Source organism: Ammospiza caudacuta, chromosome 2, assembly GCF_027887145.1.
Source record: "Ammospiza caudacuta isolate bAmmCau1 chromosome 2, bAmmCau1.pri, whole genome shotgun sequence".
NCBI lineage: Eukaryota > Metazoa > Chordata > Aves > Passeriformes > Passerellidae > Ammospiza > Ammospiza caudacuta.
In genome coordinates this window covers 16,161,361-16,180,033 of record NC_080594.1, presented here as the reverse complement: position 1 = coordinate 16,180,033, position 18,673 = coordinate 16,161,361, and the positions used below count along the sequence as shown (strand labels likewise).

General features: G+C 59.1%; 1 protein-coding gene across 2 annotated transcripts in view; it reads left to right on the top strand.

Moving 5' to 3' along the window:
* The window catches only part of ARAP1 (ArfGAP with RhoGAP domain, ankyrin repeat and PH domain 1), a 28,317-nt gene extending 13,113 nt beyond the window's left edge, over positions 1-15,204 (top strand). Inside the window, exons 8-32 of one of the 2 annotated variants that reach the window (XM_058823712.1) lie at positions 140-246; positions 329-528; positions 625-710; positions 1,852-2,034; positions 2,988-3,162; positions 4,183-4,317; positions 4,552-4,687; positions 5,176-5,278; positions 5,366-5,561; positions 5,886-5,931; positions 6,138-6,301; positions 6,604-6,816; positions 7,660-7,765; positions 7,988-8,135; positions 8,339-8,422; positions 8,577-8,645; positions 8,798-8,915; positions 9,740-9,853; positions 10,226-10,368; positions 12,080-12,162; positions 12,628-12,678; positions 13,062-13,125; positions 13,288-13,443; positions 14,366-14,403; positions 14,587-15,204. In XM_058823712.1, coding sequence (XP_058679695.1) covers positions 140-246; positions 329-528; positions 625-710; positions 1,852-2,034; positions 2,988-3,162; positions 4,183-4,317; positions 4,552-4,687; positions 5,176-5,278; positions 5,366-5,561; positions 5,886-5,931; positions 6,138-6,301; positions 6,604-6,816; positions 7,660-7,765; positions 7,988-8,135; positions 8,339-8,422; positions 8,577-8,645; positions 8,798-8,915; positions 9,740-9,853; positions 10,226-10,368; positions 12,080-12,162; positions 12,628-12,678; positions 13,062-13,125; positions 13,288-13,443; positions 14,366-14,383 — 2,898 coding nt within the window. In that variant the 3' untranslated portion in view covers positions 14,384-14,403; positions 14,587-15,204. Of the gene's footprint in view, positions 1-139; positions 247-328; positions 529-624; positions 711-1,851; positions 2,035-2,987; positions 3,163-4,182; positions 4,318-4,551; positions 4,688-5,175; positions 5,279-5,365; positions 5,562-5,885; positions 5,932-6,137; positions 6,302-6,603; positions 6,817-7,659; positions 7,766-7,987; positions 8,136-8,338; positions 8,423-8,576; positions 8,646-8,797; positions 8,916-9,739; positions 9,854-10,225; positions 10,369-11,209; positions 11,243-12,079; positions 12,163-12,627; positions 12,679-13,061; positions 13,126-13,287; positions 13,507-14,365; positions 14,404-14,586 lie in introns of those variants that run through there. The other variant, XM_058823720.1, reaches the window with a different exon arrangement.
* The last annotated feature ends 3,469 nt before the right edge of the window (positions 15,205-18,673 follow it).

The following is an 18,673-nucleotide window of genomic DNA, read 5'->3' as shown; positions in this document are numbered from 1 at the left end:
CACCCACTGTAGCTGCTTCCAGAGTCCCTGGTGCCCTAGGTACACCCAGGCAGTGAAGGGACAGAGTTACCCCAGCTCCCAGGCACTGGATCCCATCATCCATCCCCCCCCCCCATCCCTTGCCCATGCTCCCCACCAGGACTATCGGCTGGGGATTGGCATCACCTACATTGAGATGAATGTTGGGAACGTCAAGGAGATGGATCGCCGGAGCTTTGACCTCACCACACCATACAGGATCTTCAGGTAAGGCCAGGGTGGGGAGGGGGTGATGAGGGTGCTGCCCACCCCGAGCCATGGTATATCTCACCCCCATCCCTCCTGGCAGCTTCTCTGCTGACTCGGAGCAGGAGAAGGAGGAGTGGGTGGAGGCCATGCAGCAGTCCATCACTGAGGCACTCTCCAACTCGGAGGTGGCCGAGAGGATCTGGGCGGTGGAGTCCAACCGCTTCTGTGCCGACTGCGGCTCCCCCAAACCCGACTGGGCCTCCATCAACCTCTGCGTTGTCATCTGCAAGAGATGTGCAGGTACCCATATCCAGAGGGGCACACATGGGGATCCCTGGGGATGCCCAGACCCTTCCCACCCCAAAATGGGTCCCTAATGGCTCATCTCACTGGCAGGGGAACACCGGGGATTGGGCCCTGGCATCACCAAAGTCCGCAGCTTGAAGATGGACAGGAAGGTGTGGACTGAGGAGCTGATAGAGGTAGTGGCACAGTCCCAAAAAGCCCTTTTGGGGGGCAACACGCCGTTCCCTCTGCATTATGGAGCTGTGGGCTGGGGGGTGCTGGGGCACGGCAGGGCTCTTCCAGGCTGATTCCAGGCCCTTGGGGGGACCCCATGGTGTGGCTTGGCTAGGGAGAGGAACCCCAGCAGCCTTTCATTCTGTCCCTGTGGACCCCAGGCCACCAGTTCAGCACGCCGCTAGGGACAAGCGGCACTTGTGTGCCACAGACAGACAGACAGACAGACGGTGTCTCTTTGTCCGTGGGGCCGTGGCTGTGGGACGGTGGCTGTGTGGCGGGAGTAGGCCCGGGGGCAGAGCACTCCCTTGAAGCGCTATGGCCGCCGGCGCAGAGGAATGTGCCGGCGCAGCCAGGGCCGGGAATGGGTGGGCGGGCGCAGCTGGGATTCGTTTCAAGACCTAACCTGGCAGCCATTTCCAGCCGGCAGAGCCTGGCTGGCTCCGTTCTTCCCATCCATCGCGCTCAGATCCTGCATTCCTGCTCGGCGTCCCACCCGCGCAGCCCCCGCCTCCAGCACTGCCTGCTCCCCGAGCTCCCAAACGCTTCCAGCTGCTCCTGCGGCTGCTCCCCTTCCCCTCCCCTCTCTGGGAACCCTGCCCGAAACCACCCCGGCATCCCCAGGGCTGCGGCTCGCACCGCCCCTTCTCCCCTCTCGCATGCACCCGTTCCAGCCCTGAGAGCTGCGGGCTGCTGGCAGAGCCCCGTGGGTATTGAGGAGATGTGCATCTCCTGATAAATCTCCCATTGGCATTGCTCAGCTGCGGGTAGCGGGATGGCAAGGGGCCACCAAAAGCGCTTTGAATCTGTCCCCATGGGTACCGAGCACCACCCTGCCTTCCACCGCTGGGTGCAGCTTTCCAGATGTGCTTTTCCAGGGCAGGAAGGGGAGCTGGCGGCTGTGGGGGCTGTCAGGTGCTGCATGCCTGCAGTGGGTGGGTGGGTGCACCTGCACCCTGCCCACCCCCGCTGCCCACTCCCCTACACCACCCATGCTCTTCCTGCACCCCACTGTTCCTCCGGGCAGCACCCTGCCCACAGCAAAGCCTCCACAGGCCCCAGCAGTGTGGTCGTATTGCCGTCTCCTTGTCATTGTTTCCACAGCTCTTCCAGCGGTTTGGCAACTTAATGGCCAACCAGTTTTGGGCTGCAAATGTGCCTCCCAGTGAGGCCATCAGCCCCACCAGCGGCAGCCAGGAGAGGAGGCGCTTCCTCATCGCCAAATACCGGGAGGGCAAGTACCGTCACTACCACCCACTCTTCGGCAACCAGGAGGAGCTTGACAGGGTCAGTGGCCCCCAGGGATGGGCACCCGCTCGGGGGTTCTGCCTGAGCTGGGGTCCTGAGGCTCTTTGGGGAGTGAAGTCTGTGTCCAAGCAGACTGCTCACCTCACCTCCCTGTCTATATCCCCCCAGCCCCCATTGCACACCCTGTGTCCTCACTGTGCGTCCCAAGCCCAAGTCTGGGGTCTCCAGGAAGGATGAGCCCACTGTGGGGACAGGGTAACATCTCTGCCGTGGGGTGTAATCAGCTTCATGTCCAGGCTGGAGAGCCTTGTCCGAGATGGGATCTCCCTACCACAGCCAGGCAGTGCCAGGGTTTACCTCTCCCTGGCACGGAAATTGTATTGGGTTCAAGCTCTGGGCTGGATGGGGCTTAGGGGAGCTGGTGCTGTGGGCACACCCCAGTTGAGGCAGCGTGACATGCCTCCCCAGGAGTACCTGGCCAGCACTCCTAATCACTGTTGGTGGCACTCATTCCCAGCGCTGGCTGTTGGCAGGGTGCCAGGCCAGAGCGGTCACACAAGGAATATGACACATGGAATGCCATCCTGGCACTCTGGCTGCTGACCTTCGCCTCCTGCTCTGCCATGGCTTTGTCCCTGCCGTGGCTTCTGCAGTGTTTTTACAAGCGGTGGGGGTACATGGGGGGCCCGGCCAGCCGAGGGAATTCGCATGTGGGCTTGTTTGTTTTCCTACTCTGCCTTGGCCGGCCCGCCCCGCTGCCGTATGACTTCACCCCGGCTCCTTAAGGGAGGGATTCGCTGCCGGCTCCAAACTTTTTCTCCCAGTTTGAGCCTCCTTTGTTCTGACCAGGCGGCTGGGAGGCGGCTGGGAGGCGGCCGGGGGTCCGGCTGCTCGTTGAACTCTCCCGGCTCCTTTTGCCGGGGGTTTCCTCCTGCTTCTCCTCCTCGGTGGGAGCCATCAGCTTCAGCACGGGCCTCCTGGCTCTGCTGCAGGCTCTGTGTGCGGCCGTGACCACCAGTGACCTGGCAGAGACGCAGGCTCTGCTCTTCTGTGGGGCATCGGTGACCTGTGACACCGGGGACCCCCAGTGCCCAACGCCCCTGGCCCTGGCTGAGAGGAGCGGGCAGCGGCTGCAGATGGAGTTCCTGCTGCACAACAAAACCTCAGGTAAGGGCTGACCCCCTTGGAGCGCCACCATGAGCTCACACCCACGGACAACATTCCTGGAGTTGCTGCTGGGCTGTTCCGGGGGACACAGCTGTGCTTTGAGCCGGTCCCAGCTCTGTGTCCTGCCCAGCAGCTTCCTGGCGGGAGGCTCTCCATCTGCTGGCACTGTCGAGGGTCTGTGAGAGGGAAGAGAGGCTTTGGGAACCCCTACACCCCTGGGGGCTCAATGCCAGCTGGGAACATGGGTCTGGAGGCCAGCTGGTGATGCAGGCTGGCGTTGCAGGTACCAGAAGGGCTAGGAGAGAGTATTCCTACACCATTCTGGCATGCTGTGGGCATTCCAGGAAGGGACATTCCTCTGTCAGATGGGCAGCCCCCACCTCCAACATGTCCCTGGGGCAGGAGGGCTGACCCCCTGATGACCAGTCCCATTCTGCTGGCTGTGCACCCTGGCCCCTGAACTTGACTCCAGGAGGGCTGACAGCTCCCATGGGATTTGCACCCTAATACAGGCATTGGGCAAATGGGCAGGAACACTTGGGTGGGTGGAACAGAGGTGTGGGGGGCTGGCCAGCACCTGCCAGAGCTGTCACCTCCCCCCTTGCCTCGGCAGCCAAGTCTGTCCTGCGTTCCTGCGGAAGTTGGAATTTGCCCAGGTCTGGGGCTGGCCCAGCTCTTCCTGATGCGTCAGCACTAAAGGTGTCTGGGAGAGCTCTGAGGCCTCCCAGGCCACCCCAGTGAGCCAGAGAAATCCAGAGCTTGGGCTCACGTTGTTCCCATCCAGTCCCAGCTCAGTGCTTAGGGAGCAGCTTTGGGGAGGACTCAGGATGTGGAATGACTTCCAGGCAACCCTGGATTTGGATACCAGCACTGTTCCTTGCACCCCAGCTGTGCTGTGGTGGGAGCTTGGGGTGCAGCCTGTGAGATGCTCCTTGCGCTGAGATGGGGGAATCCCAGCTGCCTGGTGGGGCTGGGGGAGGAGGGCAGCTCCCCATGACAGACTGATCTCGCTGCTTGCAGAGCCGCCACGCCTGGAGATGGTGTGCAGTGAGGAGAAGCCCTACTCTGTGCACCTGCCCTCCATCACCCACAATGGCTTCCTCTACAAGACCCCCTCCATGGTCAAGCCCATCAGTGAGCGCAAGGGCCCAGAAGGTACATGTGTGAGACAGGGAAAAGGGTGCTGGGAGACTGATAGGGGAAATTGCACCCTCCTCTGTTCTCTCCGGCATTGAAAAGGTGGTGGGGAAGTGCAGCATCACTTGGTAGGCTGGTTTGGTGGGTGGTCACATCAGATGGGCACCCAGCAGTGTTCAGACTGGTTGGGTGGGTGCCATGGGGCGGGCCAGAGCTCAGGGAGGCTGCTCAGTGCCCTCCTGTGCCATGCAGAGTTCAGCAGGCGGTGGTGCACGCTGCAGGATGGCGTGCTCAGCTACTACGAGAATGACCGTAACACTGTGCCCAATGGCGAGATCAGGGTGGAGGAGATTGTCTGCCTGGTGAACAACCCACTCCATGCCCATGGGTAAGGCTGCACTCCCTGGAGCACCCCCACAGCCCCTCTGTTCCTGCATGGCCTGGCATGGCTGCAGTGGGCCCCCATGAGGGCTGTCACCAGGGGACTGTAGTCCCCTACCCCACCAATGGCCCCTGAACTGATGGCTTTGCAAGGGTTCTGCAGCTCCTTTAGAGCATCTTTCCAATACTTTTGTAACGCCTTTGAGACCTCTTTGCAGCTGCTTTGTAATCCCTTTGGAACCCCAGTCCAGCTCCTTTGTAACCATTTTGTGGCCCCTGTGCAGTCTTTATGTCTCCTGTTGGAATGTGTCTGGCAGTACAGGGATGCTGGACTGCCCAGGCCATAGGGGGGGGGTCCCATGTTAGATCAGCCATTGTCAGAGTCATCAGCAGCCATGCAGCAGGATGCTCCCACCCCTGGAACACCCCTGTCACCCACCCAACTCTATCCCACCTCTGTGGATACCCAGGCTCTGCTTTTCTTCCCTCCTGAAGGATCGAGAGCACGTTTGAGGTGTACACCGAGGCAGATCGACTCTACCTCTTTGGGCTGGAGAGCCCTGCCTCTGCTCGAGAATGGCTCAAGTCTATTGCCAAGGTGGGATGCAAGGGCCTGGGGTGGCCCTGGGTGCTGGTGGCAACTGGACACAGTGGTGCTGATGGATTCCTCTCCTCCCTGGCTCAGTCCTTTGTCCACCCCTGTGCCGAGGAGCTGCTGGCACTAGACTTTGAGCGGCTTGGCCGACTGCATTACAAAGGGGGTCTCACCCTGGAGCGTGCCCAGGAGGGCTGGTTTGCCCTGGTTGGGTCCACTCTCCACGTCTGCTCCGAGGATGGCCGTCGGCAAGAGCCCCTCCAGCTGCGCAAGCTGCAGGAGCTCTGTGAGTACCCCTGCCCTGCTGGCAGGACCCCCTGGCTGGGGGAAGGGTGTGTCCCCCAAATCTTGCTCTAGTGTACTCCTAGCTTTTGGTGGGAGGTTGGTGGATATCGCTCCTGTGGAGCTCAGGGTCCCTTGAAAGAGAGGGAATGCAGCTGCTCTTCCCCCTCTCCATCCTCTTCCCCCTCTCCATCCTCTTTCCCATCTCTACTTGTCCTATTTGGACTGGAACCAGACCTGTTGGCAGAGCCTCCCAGAGCATATGGGTCTAGGGGAGCGGTGGCACCCCATGTTCCCATAGGTGATGGCTCCCTGCCTTCCTTTCCAGCCATCCAGGGAGACCATGAGGTTCTGGTGTTGGTGGAGAGGCGGAGGTAAGAAGGTGGGGGAAAAGCCCCCCTCCCCCCAGCCAAATACCCCTCATTTGTTCTGGAGTGCCTTTACCCTCCCTGGCATGACTGTAGACCCCCAAAACTAAGTTGGGCTCACCTGCAGGCCCCCAGGGCCAGCCTTCCTGGGGGTTGCAGACATGCAGTGGGGTGTGGGGGGAGCCCCCTCCTGAGCCTAGGCCTGCTGGCAGGACGCTGTACATCCAAGGGGAGCGGAAGCTAGATTTCCTGGGCTGGGTCCATGCCATCCAGAAGGCTGCGAGCAGCTCGGGAGACACCTTGTCGGAGCAGCAGCTGACGGAGTCGGACGTCCCGCTGCTGGTGGACCGCTGCATCGACTACATCACTCAGTGTGGTATGGATCAGGTCCTGGCATGCTGGCTGGCAGGGACCAGAGTGTGGCAGTCAGGTCACCCCACTGGTGTGGTGTGGCAGGCTGAGAACCCTACATGCTTGTGATACGTGATTCCCTCCCTCCCTGAACATCCAGCTCTGTGGGAGGGCTCCATCTCTAGCACGGCTTTGTCTCCAGTCACAGGAGCACCTGCAGGATGGGATTCTCTGTGGCACCTGGCAGTGTTTGATGGGGAGCTGGTGGGCCGGGAGTGGGGTCTGTCTCTTGCAGAGGGGGTCTCATTCCCATTGGCTCCATCACAGGGCTGACATCTGAGGGAATCTACCGCAAGAGCGGGCAGAACTCCAAGACCACCAGCCTGCTGGAGGTGCTGCAGCGGGATGCACGCTGTGTCCGCCTCAAGGAGGGCGAGCACCACGTGGACGATGTTGCCAACACCCTCAAACGCTTCTTCCGTGACCTTGGGGATGGGCTCTTCACGCGGCGGTGGGCCCCAAACTGGCTGTGGGCAACCGGTGAGCCCTGGGGGCTGCTTGGGGGTGGCAGAGGAGGGGTGTGGGCCAGCCAGTTCTGTGCAGCCAATTTGTCCCCTCTTGGGTTAGAGAAACATGTCTGGGCTCCACATGTTCCCCTGTGCTGGGATCTCAAGTGGTGGGTGGGGAGTGGAGTGTGTTCATGCTGCCCCTGTACTGACTCATGCTCTGGCAAAGGTGGGGCTGAGCCAGGGGAGACAGCCAGGTCCCCCTTAGTGCACCCAGCAGTAAAAGAGACACAAGCTGTGGTGCCATGGAGCTGGGATGCTCTGGCCCCGTGATGCTATGATGCTCCAGTCTCATTATGCTGAGGTGTTCTGTTCCCCTGAATCTGGGGTGATCTAGCCCTCCAGAGCTGGGATGCTGTAGTCCCATGGAGCTGGAGTGCCCTGGCCTCATAGGTCTGGGGTGATTCAGTCCCATAAAGCAGATGTGCTATCACCCCATGGACCTGGGATCTTCCAGGCCTAGGATGCTCAGGCACCTTGGAACTGGCAGGTTCCAACCCCATGGAGCTGAGATGCTCCTTCCCCATTCAGCTAGGGTGCTCCAGCCCCATGGAGCTGGGACAGTCTGGCTGCATGGGACTGGAGTGGTTTGGCTCCATGATGCTGCGTTACTCTGGTGCCGTGATTCTGGGATGCTTCAGCTCCGGCACGCTCTGGCTCTGCACACCTGAAATGTCCTCTGGCCTCATGGATTTGGGGTGCTTCATCCCCACACTGGGACAGGAGAGGGGAAGTGAAGTGTGTGGAGGGGATGGTGTGTCCCTGAGCCCTAATCTCCACTTTGTGCTCCTCCATGTTCATTCTCTCCCTCTGGCAGCGCTGGAGGATGAGGGGGCAAAGGTTGGCGAGTACCGGCAGCTCTTGGCTGCCCTCCCTCCGGTGAACCGGGCCACGCTGAAGGCGCTCATCAATCACCTCTTCCGGTATGGCATCCACCCCCTGGGCATCAGCCTCTCCACTGTGGGGTCCTTGGTGGCTCTGGGGTGTGGGAGAGCCCTTGTCCTTTCGCTCATGTCCCCTGCAAGGAAAGGAGAGGAGTCTGGGGCCAAGCTGTGCCTGATGCCAAGCATCGTGTCCTGCATGGGGGTTGAACAGAGGGGTCTGGGAGGGCTTTGGGGCAGGAATCCTGACAGAGTTTCCCACAGGGTCCAGTGCTTCTCTGGGGAGAACCAGATGAACACACACAACCTGGCCATTGTCTTTGGGCCCACACTCTTCCAGACGGATGGGAAGGACTACAAGGCAGGACGTGTGGTGGAGGACCTCATCAGTCACTACGTGGAGATCTTTAACGTAGGTTTACCCCTGAGTCCCAGTGTGCAGACATTCACAGGGAATGGAGAGGTGGAAGGAAGAGGAAGTCAGATCTGCTCTGTCTGTAGACATCTTGCTTTGGAGACAAGGGAAGAGAGGACCATGTCTTTTCAAACCTTGGAAAGTGGAAGCCTGGAGCCAGAATGGTCTGGTCAGCCCTGATGGCTTCTCTTCCCTGGCAGGTCAATGACCAAGAGATGAAGAAGCAGCAGGATGAAATCACAGCCATCATGAAGATGCGGGAGGCATCATCCAGCGGAACACAGGTGGGTCCTGAACATGGGGACGTCTTCTCCTGGGGCCCTCAGTGTCTACTGTAGCATGAACATGCCCTGGGCAAGGGATGTCCACACTGGTGGGGGGGGATTTCACCCACACATGAGAAGCTGCAGGTTGAAACTCTTTACTGTTGCCTTCCAGCAAGCTGGTGACTTCATCTGTACTGTCTACCTGGAGGAGAAGAAGACAGAGACAGAGCAGCATGTCAAGGTGAGTGGTTGGGCAGAGGGCGCAGAGGGGACAGGGGTTCCATTGTTGTATGTCCAAGCCTCTGTGGTGGCATGGGGACTCATGCTGAGCTGGGTGTCTGTGGTGTGGGGATGGAAGGGCACTGACTAATGGAGACTTGCCCCCTCCTTCAGATCCCAGCCACGATGACGGCTGAGGAGCTCACCTTTGAGATCCTGGACCGGCGGAAAATCGTCATGAAGGAGAAGGACTACTGGAGCTGCTTTGAAGTGAATGAGAGGGAAGAGGCAGGTTGGTGCAGAGACATGAGGAGTAGAGAGATGGAGATGGAAGTGGGGATGATGTTAGAGGTGGAGATGGGGATACAGATGGGGATGAAGTGGGGATGAGGGTGGAAAAGATGATGGACATGGTGATGCAGATGGAGTAAGGATGGGTATGGGGATAGAGATGCAGATGGAGATGGGAATGGATATAGGGACGGATATGAAAAATCTCCCCTTGTGATTGCACCATGGAGCAGTCTGGGATGGGCTCAGGTGCTCAGGGGAGGACAGTTGCTCACCTCATCCAGCTTGCACATGGCCAAGTACTCCAGATGGGCTGAAGTTTGGGCCAGGACATCTGTCTGTATCCTTGGGAATTCAAGTGCCTTTGAAACTTTGATGGGGCAGGTGTCCAGCTTCTCTGGCCACCAAAGTGAGCAGCCCTATGTTGGCCATAGGCAGCAGCAAGGGAGAGATCAACAGAAACAGGAGATGAGAGCCTAGTCCTGTCTGCTGGTGCCTTGAGGTCCTGCTGCCAGTGGGTGGGGGTCAATCTTTTCTAGGTAACAAGTGACAAGAGGAAATGGCCTCAAGTTATGCCAGGGGAGGTTTAGGCTGGATATTTGAGAAAATTCCTTCAACTAAAGAGTTGTCCAGCCCTGCCACAGGCTGCCCAAGGCAGTGGTGGAATATCACTGGAGAAATTGACAAGACCTGTAGGTGTGAAACCTGGGGACCTAGTTTAGGGGCAAGGCCATGTCAGACCCTCAGGACACAAGTGTGACACTCTCTGGATGGGAGCTGGCCCTGGGTGCCCTTCCTGAGACCTGACTGTCCCCTGACTTACAGAGCGGCCCTTGCATTACTCGGAGAAAGTTCTGCCCATCCTGCACTGCCTGGGCACAGACAGTTACCTGGTGGTGAAGAAGCAGATGTCCATGGAGAACATGCTCCTCTACCTTGGTGAGAGGCAGGGCCATGGTCTGGGATGGCAAGGAATGGGATGGGATGAGGATTGAACACTGATGGCGATGCAGAGTGGAGGGAAGGGGATGGAGAAGGGGTTGACAGTGAGGAAGAGGATGGTATGAGATCCAAGTAGGCACCAGCTCAGTTAGCATGTGACTTGGAGTCCCCTGATACGGTGTCATGGCCAAATGCTGTGCCCAGAGCAGTAGGGAAGCTGCTCCTGCCTGGCCTGGGAGTCGAGGGGCAATGCCAGGACTCTGCAGCAGCTGGAGGGCTGCTGTTACAGGGGGTGAGGGTCTGGCTGTGCCCTCCTTGGGGAACCTGTCCCCCCTGGGGGACTGGAGCCGCTCAGGCATTTGCCTCCAGCCAGCAGAGTGGGTGACTGCAAGCATGGCATGATGAAATTCCGGGAGGAGAGGAACCTGCTGGGGCTTGGGCTGAGCACTGGCTTCCATGATCGCTACTTCATCCTCAACCACTCCTGGCTGCGCCTCTACAAAGAAGTGCGGGTGAGCCCTGCCTTCTCCTTCCCCTCCTTCTCCTTCTCCTTCTCCTTCTCCTTCTCCTTCTCCTTCTCCTTCTCCTTCTCCTTCTCCTTCTCCTTCTCCTTCTCCTTCTCCTTCTCCTTCTCCTTCTCCTTCTCCTTCTCCTTCTCCTTCTCCTTCTCCTTCTCCTTCTCCTTCTCCTTCTCCTTCTCCTCCTTCTCCTTCTCCTCCTTCTCCTCCTTCTCCTCCTTCTCCTCCTTCTCCTCCTTCTCCTCCTTCTCCTCCTTCTCCTCCTTCTCCTCCTTCTCCTCCTTCGCCTCCTTCTTTGTCTCCCCCTTCCCCTTCCCCTTCCCCTTCCCCTTCCCCTTCCCCTTCCCCTTCCCCTTCCCCTTCCCCTTCCCCTTCCCCTTCATCTCCTTCCCTTGCCTGCCCCTTTCCCTGGCCCTTCCCCATCCTGCCCTTCCTTGCCCTGCCACACTGTGACTTTCTGGGGATTCCCTGAGGACATGGGACTCACGTGGGCTGACATTGCTCGGGCAGTGCAGGCAGCAATGGGGTTGCCATGGCACAGGCAGCTCAGGCAGCCAAGGGCGGTGTGGGCAGTGCCAGAACTGGCCCCTGGAGCGCTGTCACCCAGACCTGGAGCAGATCCCACAGCTCCTGGTCAGTGCCAAGGCTGAGGAGGGACATGCTGGCATACTGGCTGTGCAGTGACAGCCCCTCTGTGCCCCCAGTTCCTGGTTGCCCTGATGTGGCACTCCATTACCACTCCATTAGCACTCCATCCCTGTGCCCACCTGTGGGCACAGCGGGGCTGCAGGGAGGGGTCCCCCATCTCTGTTAACCCTTCTCCTCTGTTGAACAGAGCCTGAGGCAGCGGAGCCCCCCCTTGGAGAGCGTGAGTAGGGAGGGGAACGGGGGGCTCAGCTGGGGTGCAGGGGCTCCCACGCCCTCTGCCCTTACAAGTCTGCCCAGGGTTGACCTCAGATCCAATCCAGGGTCAGTCTCAAATCCAATCCTGCAGTACACATGTGCCAATCACTGGAACTGTCCCTGGTGCTCTCCCCATATGGCCCCTCTGGCTTGTGGGTCCCGCTGTCCTCCACTCCAGGCAGCCAGAGCTGGGTCTGGGGAAGGGACCAGAGAGGACAGGGATGGGCTGAGCTGCTCCCCCATCCCGCAGGCATTGGATCGGGCTCTTGTAAGTCAACACTGCTTGCATGTGAACATGGATGGAGGGTTCCCAGTGTGGGACCTGCTTCTGCATCATGGCAAGGCACAGCCAGCACTGTAAGGGTCCTCATGCTGTGCCACGATGGCAGTGGGACACTTAGGAATGTGCTCTGGGCAGAGTGGATCCAGATCCACCACTGCCATGGCTGTGGCCATGATGCTGTGGAGGGATATGAGGTGGGATCCCATGGGAAATGTCTATTGCCAGACTCTCATTGAGACCCTGTCACAATGTGCAAGTGCTGCTCCCAGCTCAGAAGGCAGCTGGCACTGGCTAGAGGGGACAGGCCACCTGTGTCCGTTTCCTGCTGCTACCTGTGGCCCTTGCCATGGGTGACAGACACTTGCTCCATGCTGGGCTTCACCCTCCTCCCTGTCAACACATCACTGCAGCTTTTCGTCCCTGCTGGGGGAGGACCCCATCCCAGCACCGGTGGGGACTGTGCTGGGTGGGGATAGGTCTGGCAGCCACCAACCCTGTGCTGGTGCCCTGTTCCCCCAGAGTCACAAGCCAGAGAAGGAGTGGCCTGTCCGAAACCTGAAGGTCTACCTGGGCGTTAAAAAGAAGCTCCGACCCCCGACGTGGTGAGCAGCAAAGGGGTGGCCTGTGGCGCCGAGGGATGAGGATAGCCGTGGAGATGGGGACAGGGAAAATGACAGGGACAGTTTTGACTGCTGGACCCGTCCCCTGCTGGCCAGGCCTCCTGCCACCAGGTGTCAGAGCAGCCCTGTCGCTCGCTTTGCAGCCCGGTCCACCCAGCAGGGACTGTGCTGTCCCCGACACTGTCCCCACCCTGTGTTCGACACTGTCCCCACCTTGTCTTTCTCCGGAGCCCTGTTCCTGGCCCTGTCCCGGGGTGTGTTTGTGTGGCTGAGGGGATTTGCAGAACTGGGGGAGGGTTTGTGGGGCTGGAGCGGGCAGTTGCAGGGACAGTGGGGGGTTTGCAGAGATGGGGATAGAAGGGATGAGAGGGGTTTGCTGGGGTGCTTGGCCAGCAGAGGATGGCTGTGTGGGCTGTTGGGATTCATGTTTTCACTCCTCTCTTCCAGCTGGGGTTTTACAGTATTCTACGAAAACGAGAAGCACGAGAAGCAGCAATGGTGAGGGAAGGTGACACGGGATACTAAAGTTCTCCCTGGGACAGACAGACAGACACATGGCAGCTCTCTGGAGCCTTTGCTGTGGCAGGGGGAGATGGGGAATCATAGAAATCATGAAACTAATTTGGGTGGAAAATGACCTTGAAGATCATGCAGTGGCACCCTCCTGACCTTGGCAGGGACATTAGATGTGTGGAGACAGCCTGGCCGAGCACTCCTGGCCCCGTACAGGTTCCCCCTGCCACTGTCCCCTTCAGTGCCCTGGGCTCTCATGCAGAGCAGCAGCTGAGGTCTCTGGAGCAGGCAGGTGTCCCTGCAGTGGGCAGAGGGGACACCCTACTTGCCACCACCACCTTCTCTGGCTGCTGACACTGTTTCCACAGGTACCTGTGCTGTGACACCCAGGCTGACCTGCGGGAGTGGTTTGCCACCTTCCTTCAGGTGCAGGTAGGCAGTGGGCTGGATGATCCCTCCCTGTGGCACCCCATGGGGGACAGCAGAAACCCTTTGGGGTATCCAAGCATCCCTAAACACCAGCACCCCGGGGCAGAAGACAGCTCCTGGGGTGGGTGAGTGCCTGGTGTGGCTGACTGTCCCCTCTGCCTGCAGAACGGGGGTGCCCTGTGGCCCTCGGAGCGTCCCAGGGCGCGGGTGGCGCGGCCGCAGCAGGATGCCAGGTTGGGTAACATCTCCCTCATCCCGCTGCGGGGCAATGAGAGCGAGATGAGGAACAGTGTGGCTGCTTTTGCTACTGACCCCCTAACTGTGAGTGATCTGGGGGCACTGGATGCTCCTCATGCAGGGCTGCATCCTCCCTGCATCACATGATGGGCGGGTCCTGGTCTCCAAACCTGGGTGGGGGATGTCCTAGTTCCCACTCCTGCTCCCATTCCTTATGTACTGCATCTTCTCCAGTGGTGGATCTGGAGGGGTGAGCTGATCCTTTGGAGGCTGCTGGAATCTCCTGGGTCCAGGGGGTCCCAAATCATGTGATGCAAAAGGAAAGGATGTGGCCATACTCCTGATTTTTCCTCTAACAGGGTTGGGTTTTCTGTCCTGGTCACAGATCACCTCCCCATCCTGCTGTCTTGTCTGTCTGCAACAGCTGTCCTGCCCACTGAGTGTCCCTCAACCATGCGGGTGCTGGTGCTGGACTCTTGCCCAGCCACGAGGCTGGTGATGGGACAGAGATGATCCCACTGCCTCCAAGCCCATGGCTTGGGCCCTCGTTGCTGTTATAAACCAGGGGACAGGGCTGTGCCAGGGAAATCCCCCACCAGCATCAGTTGGGCATCACCCAATGAGTGCTCAGGGATGCCCCAAGGGCAGAGGGCAGCATCTTTGCTGCCCTGGAACTCCTGCACAGGCTCAGGTTTATAACAAAGGGCTGTGGGGAAGGCTCCAGGGGCTTTGCTGTGGGCTATGCTTCACAATGTGCTTGTGGTGGTGTGGTCTGGTGCAGGGGACCAGCACACCAGGGCTCCTAGGGGACAGTGGGTGTCACCCACAATGGGGCCAGCATGGGAGGAGGTTCTGGGACTGAAGTGGGGTGACCTGGGGCGACCATAGTTTCTCTTGCTGGGCATTTTCCCTGTGTCCCCCTGGGTGCCATGCTGCCAGTGATGTGCAGACACGGAGGAGGAGGAGGCTGAGGATGAAAGGTGATCTGTCTGCCCTTTGTCCCCAGCTTCTGCGGAACTTCTGAGCTGGAAAACTGACATGCCAGTGAGTTTCACCCTGCCTGCCTGCCCTGTCCTGATCTGATGACAGTGGGAGCCAATGGCTCTGTCTGTCCTATTGCCATCCTGGCTTGGGGACATGGCACGTGTCCCCAAAGGTGAAAAAAAGGGGTTGGGAGTGCCTGCTCTGTCCCCTTTGCTGACACTTTGCTCTCCACTTGTGCCACAGGTTCATCTCCAAGTGGGGCCGCCCTCGGGGTCTCGTGCCAGCCCCGTACTCCGGCACCTGCCAGGGTCCTGTTGCCTCCAGAGCCTCCACTGGGCCTTCTCACCTTCCACTGTGGGGACCACGGGCAGCCAGGAGGGCAGATGGCAGCGAGGCCATCCCCACCCAGCAGAGCTGGGCTTGGGAGCCATTGCCACACAGCACACAGGATGTCAGCCCTGACTCTGTGCCCCAGCTGCCTTTGGCCACCGCTTCTTTTCCCAGCTCCGGAAGGAGAAGCAGAGCCTGGCTGGGAGCTGCAGTCGAGGGCATTTGTGTTTCCTCTTCCATCCCCTATTTTTAAGTCTTTCTCCTCTGAAATGATAAGGCAGGTGGGATCCCTTCTTGTGGGATGCTGCACTAGCCTTTCTCATGGGATGCATGCCTGGCCCCAGGCACTGCCATCATCCTACTCCCATCACTCCTGGGGAAGGGTCCCCTCTGTGCTGGGTAGGGCAGGATGACAAGAGCCTCAGTATTCACCCAACACTGGGGAGGGGGTGCCTCTGGGCTCTGTCCTCCACCCATCACGATGGAGATGGCAGGAGCGGCCCCTGTGTCCCACTGCCACCTCTTGACAATATTAAAGGTCTTAAGAAATGAAGTGGGAGTGTTCAGGTCTCTGCCAGCCGCACAGGGCAGGGGGGGAACACTGAGAGCTGGAAGTGCAGAGGGACAGTCCTGGATACACCTGCTGCGTGGTTGCCAGAGGATGGGTGCCATGGGGAAGGCAGTGAGCTTCCTTTTTTTGGGACAGAGCAGTGGCACCCCAGTCCAACAATCCTCTGAGCCTTGCCAGTGCCAGGGTTGGTGTCTGTGCTGGACTGCCACTATAGATCACCAGGAGTGGGTGGGAGAAGAAACACAGGTGTGTTTCAGGGCCTGGCCCTTGCAGTGTGAGACACAATGGGCATTTCAAAGCCAGAGGCTGGGAGCTGTCTCTTTGGATCATGGCAGCCTTAGGAACTCCCCCCCATAGCCCATGGCTGATCCTGTGTGCTGCTGCTGCCTGCCAGTGCTTGTGACCTTGGAACTTGCCATGGAAACCCTTTGAGATTCATCTCACAGCCATCGTGGTGGGGAACATCACAGTAAGTGGCAGAAGGTAGCTGGGACTCTGCTTTCCCTGGTTTCCAGGGATGTGGAATCCCCATGGATGTGGGGATGCAGGGCTGATGGGAGCCAGGGGTGCTGGTCCCCAGGGATGGAGGGATGCAAGGGTAACTGCAGGGCTGGAGCATCAGTCCCTGTTAGTTGTCTGTGGCAGCCCTGGTGGGGGTGTCCCACACCCCCTCCTCACGCTGAGCCACCACAGGGGCTGTGGGTGAGTCATGCGTGGGAGCAGGAGGGCTGTCAATCACCTGCAGGCGCTGCCAGGCTGCAGGGTGGTGGCAGCGGGGCTGGCACTGTCACCTGCACTGCTGCAAGGGCTGGAGGAGCCACTAAGAGGGAGACAGAGGCAAGGGACCTGTGTCCCCCTGAAAACAGCCCCCCACAAGCCTCAGTTACACCAGTGTGTGGCTCAGGCCCCTCCTTGTTGTGGCAGGCTGAGGGGAAGGGCAGGAGAGCCTTCAGCACCCCTGGTTTCATGACCTCTCTCCCATTCTGCTGTGCCAGGTTGCTCCATGGGGCTGTTAGTGGCCAGGACTCTGTGGGCCAGGAACAGATGCCTGGCACCAAACCCCAGGGATGTGCCAAGAAATAACCATTAGTGCTCAACATTGTTAGATATCCACTCACTCACTCACTCACTCACTCTCCATCCATCCATCCATCCATCCATCCATCCATCCATCCATCCATCCATCCATCCATCCATCCATCCATCCTTCCCCACCTCTGTCTCTCCCCTGCCCCACCACCATTCCCTCAATTCACCCCCTACTTCAGCAGCGTACCTGTCTCTCTGGCAATGCCCTCTTACTCTCCTTCCCAGTCTTTCACCACTAGGACATCCAACCTCTTCATCTTGCCCTGCTCCAGGAGCTGAACAAACTCTGCAGCTCCCAACCAGCCAAGCTTCCAGCCAAGGCTGGGTCTGCCCTCCCTGCACCCCTCACCAGACCAGGGGCAGAGTGTGGGGGCAGCAGGAGATGCTGGGGGCACTTCTGGATCCCATGAGCATGAGATTTGGGGTTCCCTTCATCTCTAACCACATTTTTTGGGGAAGGGATCAATAGGGAGCTGCTGGTGGCACACTTGAGGGAAACTGGGAGTGGGCAGGAGGGATGCAGGGTGCTGGCAACTCCTGGATCCCATAAGCATGAGGTTTGGGGTTCCCCTCACCTTCACACTGTTTTCTGGGGAAAGAGCTGGGCAGTGAGCTCCTGAGAGCCCATCTGAGGGCAGCCAGGATACAGTGATGATCACTGGGGACCTCCTGCCCTGATGTCCTCGAGCCCAGCAAAGACAGGAGGGGCCAGGGCACTGTGCACTGAGCTGGTGCAGCCCTGCCCTGTGGAGAGGTGGATCCATCCAGGAGCAGCATGGATCAGGCCTCTCTCCAGCTCTCACTATTCATAGTGCTGCGGAGGCAGTGCCATGTGACACCGCACATCGGCAAGTGATTAATTGCAGAGACATTTACAAACAACTTAATAAACTGACACGGGGGGGGGGGGTTGGGCGTGTGAGGGTGTCTGCTGGCTTCTCCACGAGCACAGGCTGGGACTCAGCTGGGACCCACAGCCTGTTCCTGGGGTGCTGGAGCCCTTGGCACTGTCCCTGTCCTTGCCCGTGATCTGCTGCTGGTGGTGGCATCAGTGACCTTGTGCACCAGACATGCAGATTAGATGGATGCCAGACTCGAGTCACGGTCATGGTGCCACCAAGGACAATGCTGCCATTCCCGAGGTGCTGCCTGCCCTGGGTGCTGCCTTTCCTGGCTATTGTGTCTTGTGGTGGGGATACCCCACATTCACTGTCCTCATCTCCTGAGGAGGAGCCAGGAGGTGGCTGGACAGCCCAGAAAAATGCCACAATCACCCCGTGGCACCAGTACAGGTTGTCCCCAGGGGTTCTGCTCTGCATCCCACACCCACAGCAGCTCTGTGTCCCGCTGAATGGCTCCTGCCCCTGCACTCCCCCTCCCCCCTCAGTAATGAACTCAGCAGATTATCAGGTCCTGGGTTATTGCAGAGCAGCCACACTCCAGCAGACTTTAAACTAGTCATTATTTCATCAACAGCCCCATTAAACTGTCACTGGCTTTTTCCAGCCTTTTCCCCATAATTTTGCCCTTTCCCTTGCCTCCTGCCTTTTCTCCATCTATGCTTTTTTTGTCAGAGCATGTGGCTGCCAACACACTCAGGATGCTCTCAGGGGGTTCACCTCACCCCTCAGCTATCAGTTTACCCACCCAGAAAATGGGATCAGGCTGGGGAAGGGTTTGAGGAAATCTACCACTCCCCAGACTGATGCAGGAACCCCCCTCCCCCTGCTCCATTCCACTTTCAGCCTGGCCCAGTGATGGAAAAGGTCTCTGGATGTTGGGGAAGGGAGAGAAGAGCCCATGGGAGGGTTTTAAAAGCAGAAAGTGAAGGGGCAGAGGAAAGGCCCAGCTTGCCTGAAGCTTTTTATCCTTCACAGTGCCCTCTCCCCTCCCCCTGCTCTGTCCACTCCCAGCTTCCCCCTGGCAGTCGCCCTCTCACTTTAATAAGAAAAATGAAGGAAATTTAAATAGCCAGGTAAATGTTGGGCTGGTGTGGGGGGAGGAAAGGCTGCAGAGGTGGGTTGTGCCTAGGAGGGTGCCATGGGATGGGGGATCTGCCTCTCCCAGCTCCAGTGGGGTGCTGGCAGTGCCAGGGACTCGATGCCACATTGCAGGTGATAGATGTTGGGAGCTCGGTGTCTTGGGAGAATGGGGAAAGTGTTTAGGAAGGGATGTTTGCCCTTGGCTTTGCATGGCCACAGCTGGCCAAGGAGACATGGCTAAAGCAAGATGGTGATGGGTGGCAGAGATGGGAGCCAGACTGGGAATTTCCCTGCCGGGGGACCTTCCCAGTGGGACCAGTGGGCACAGCCAGCTGCCAGCCTTCTTCCCAGCAGAGGC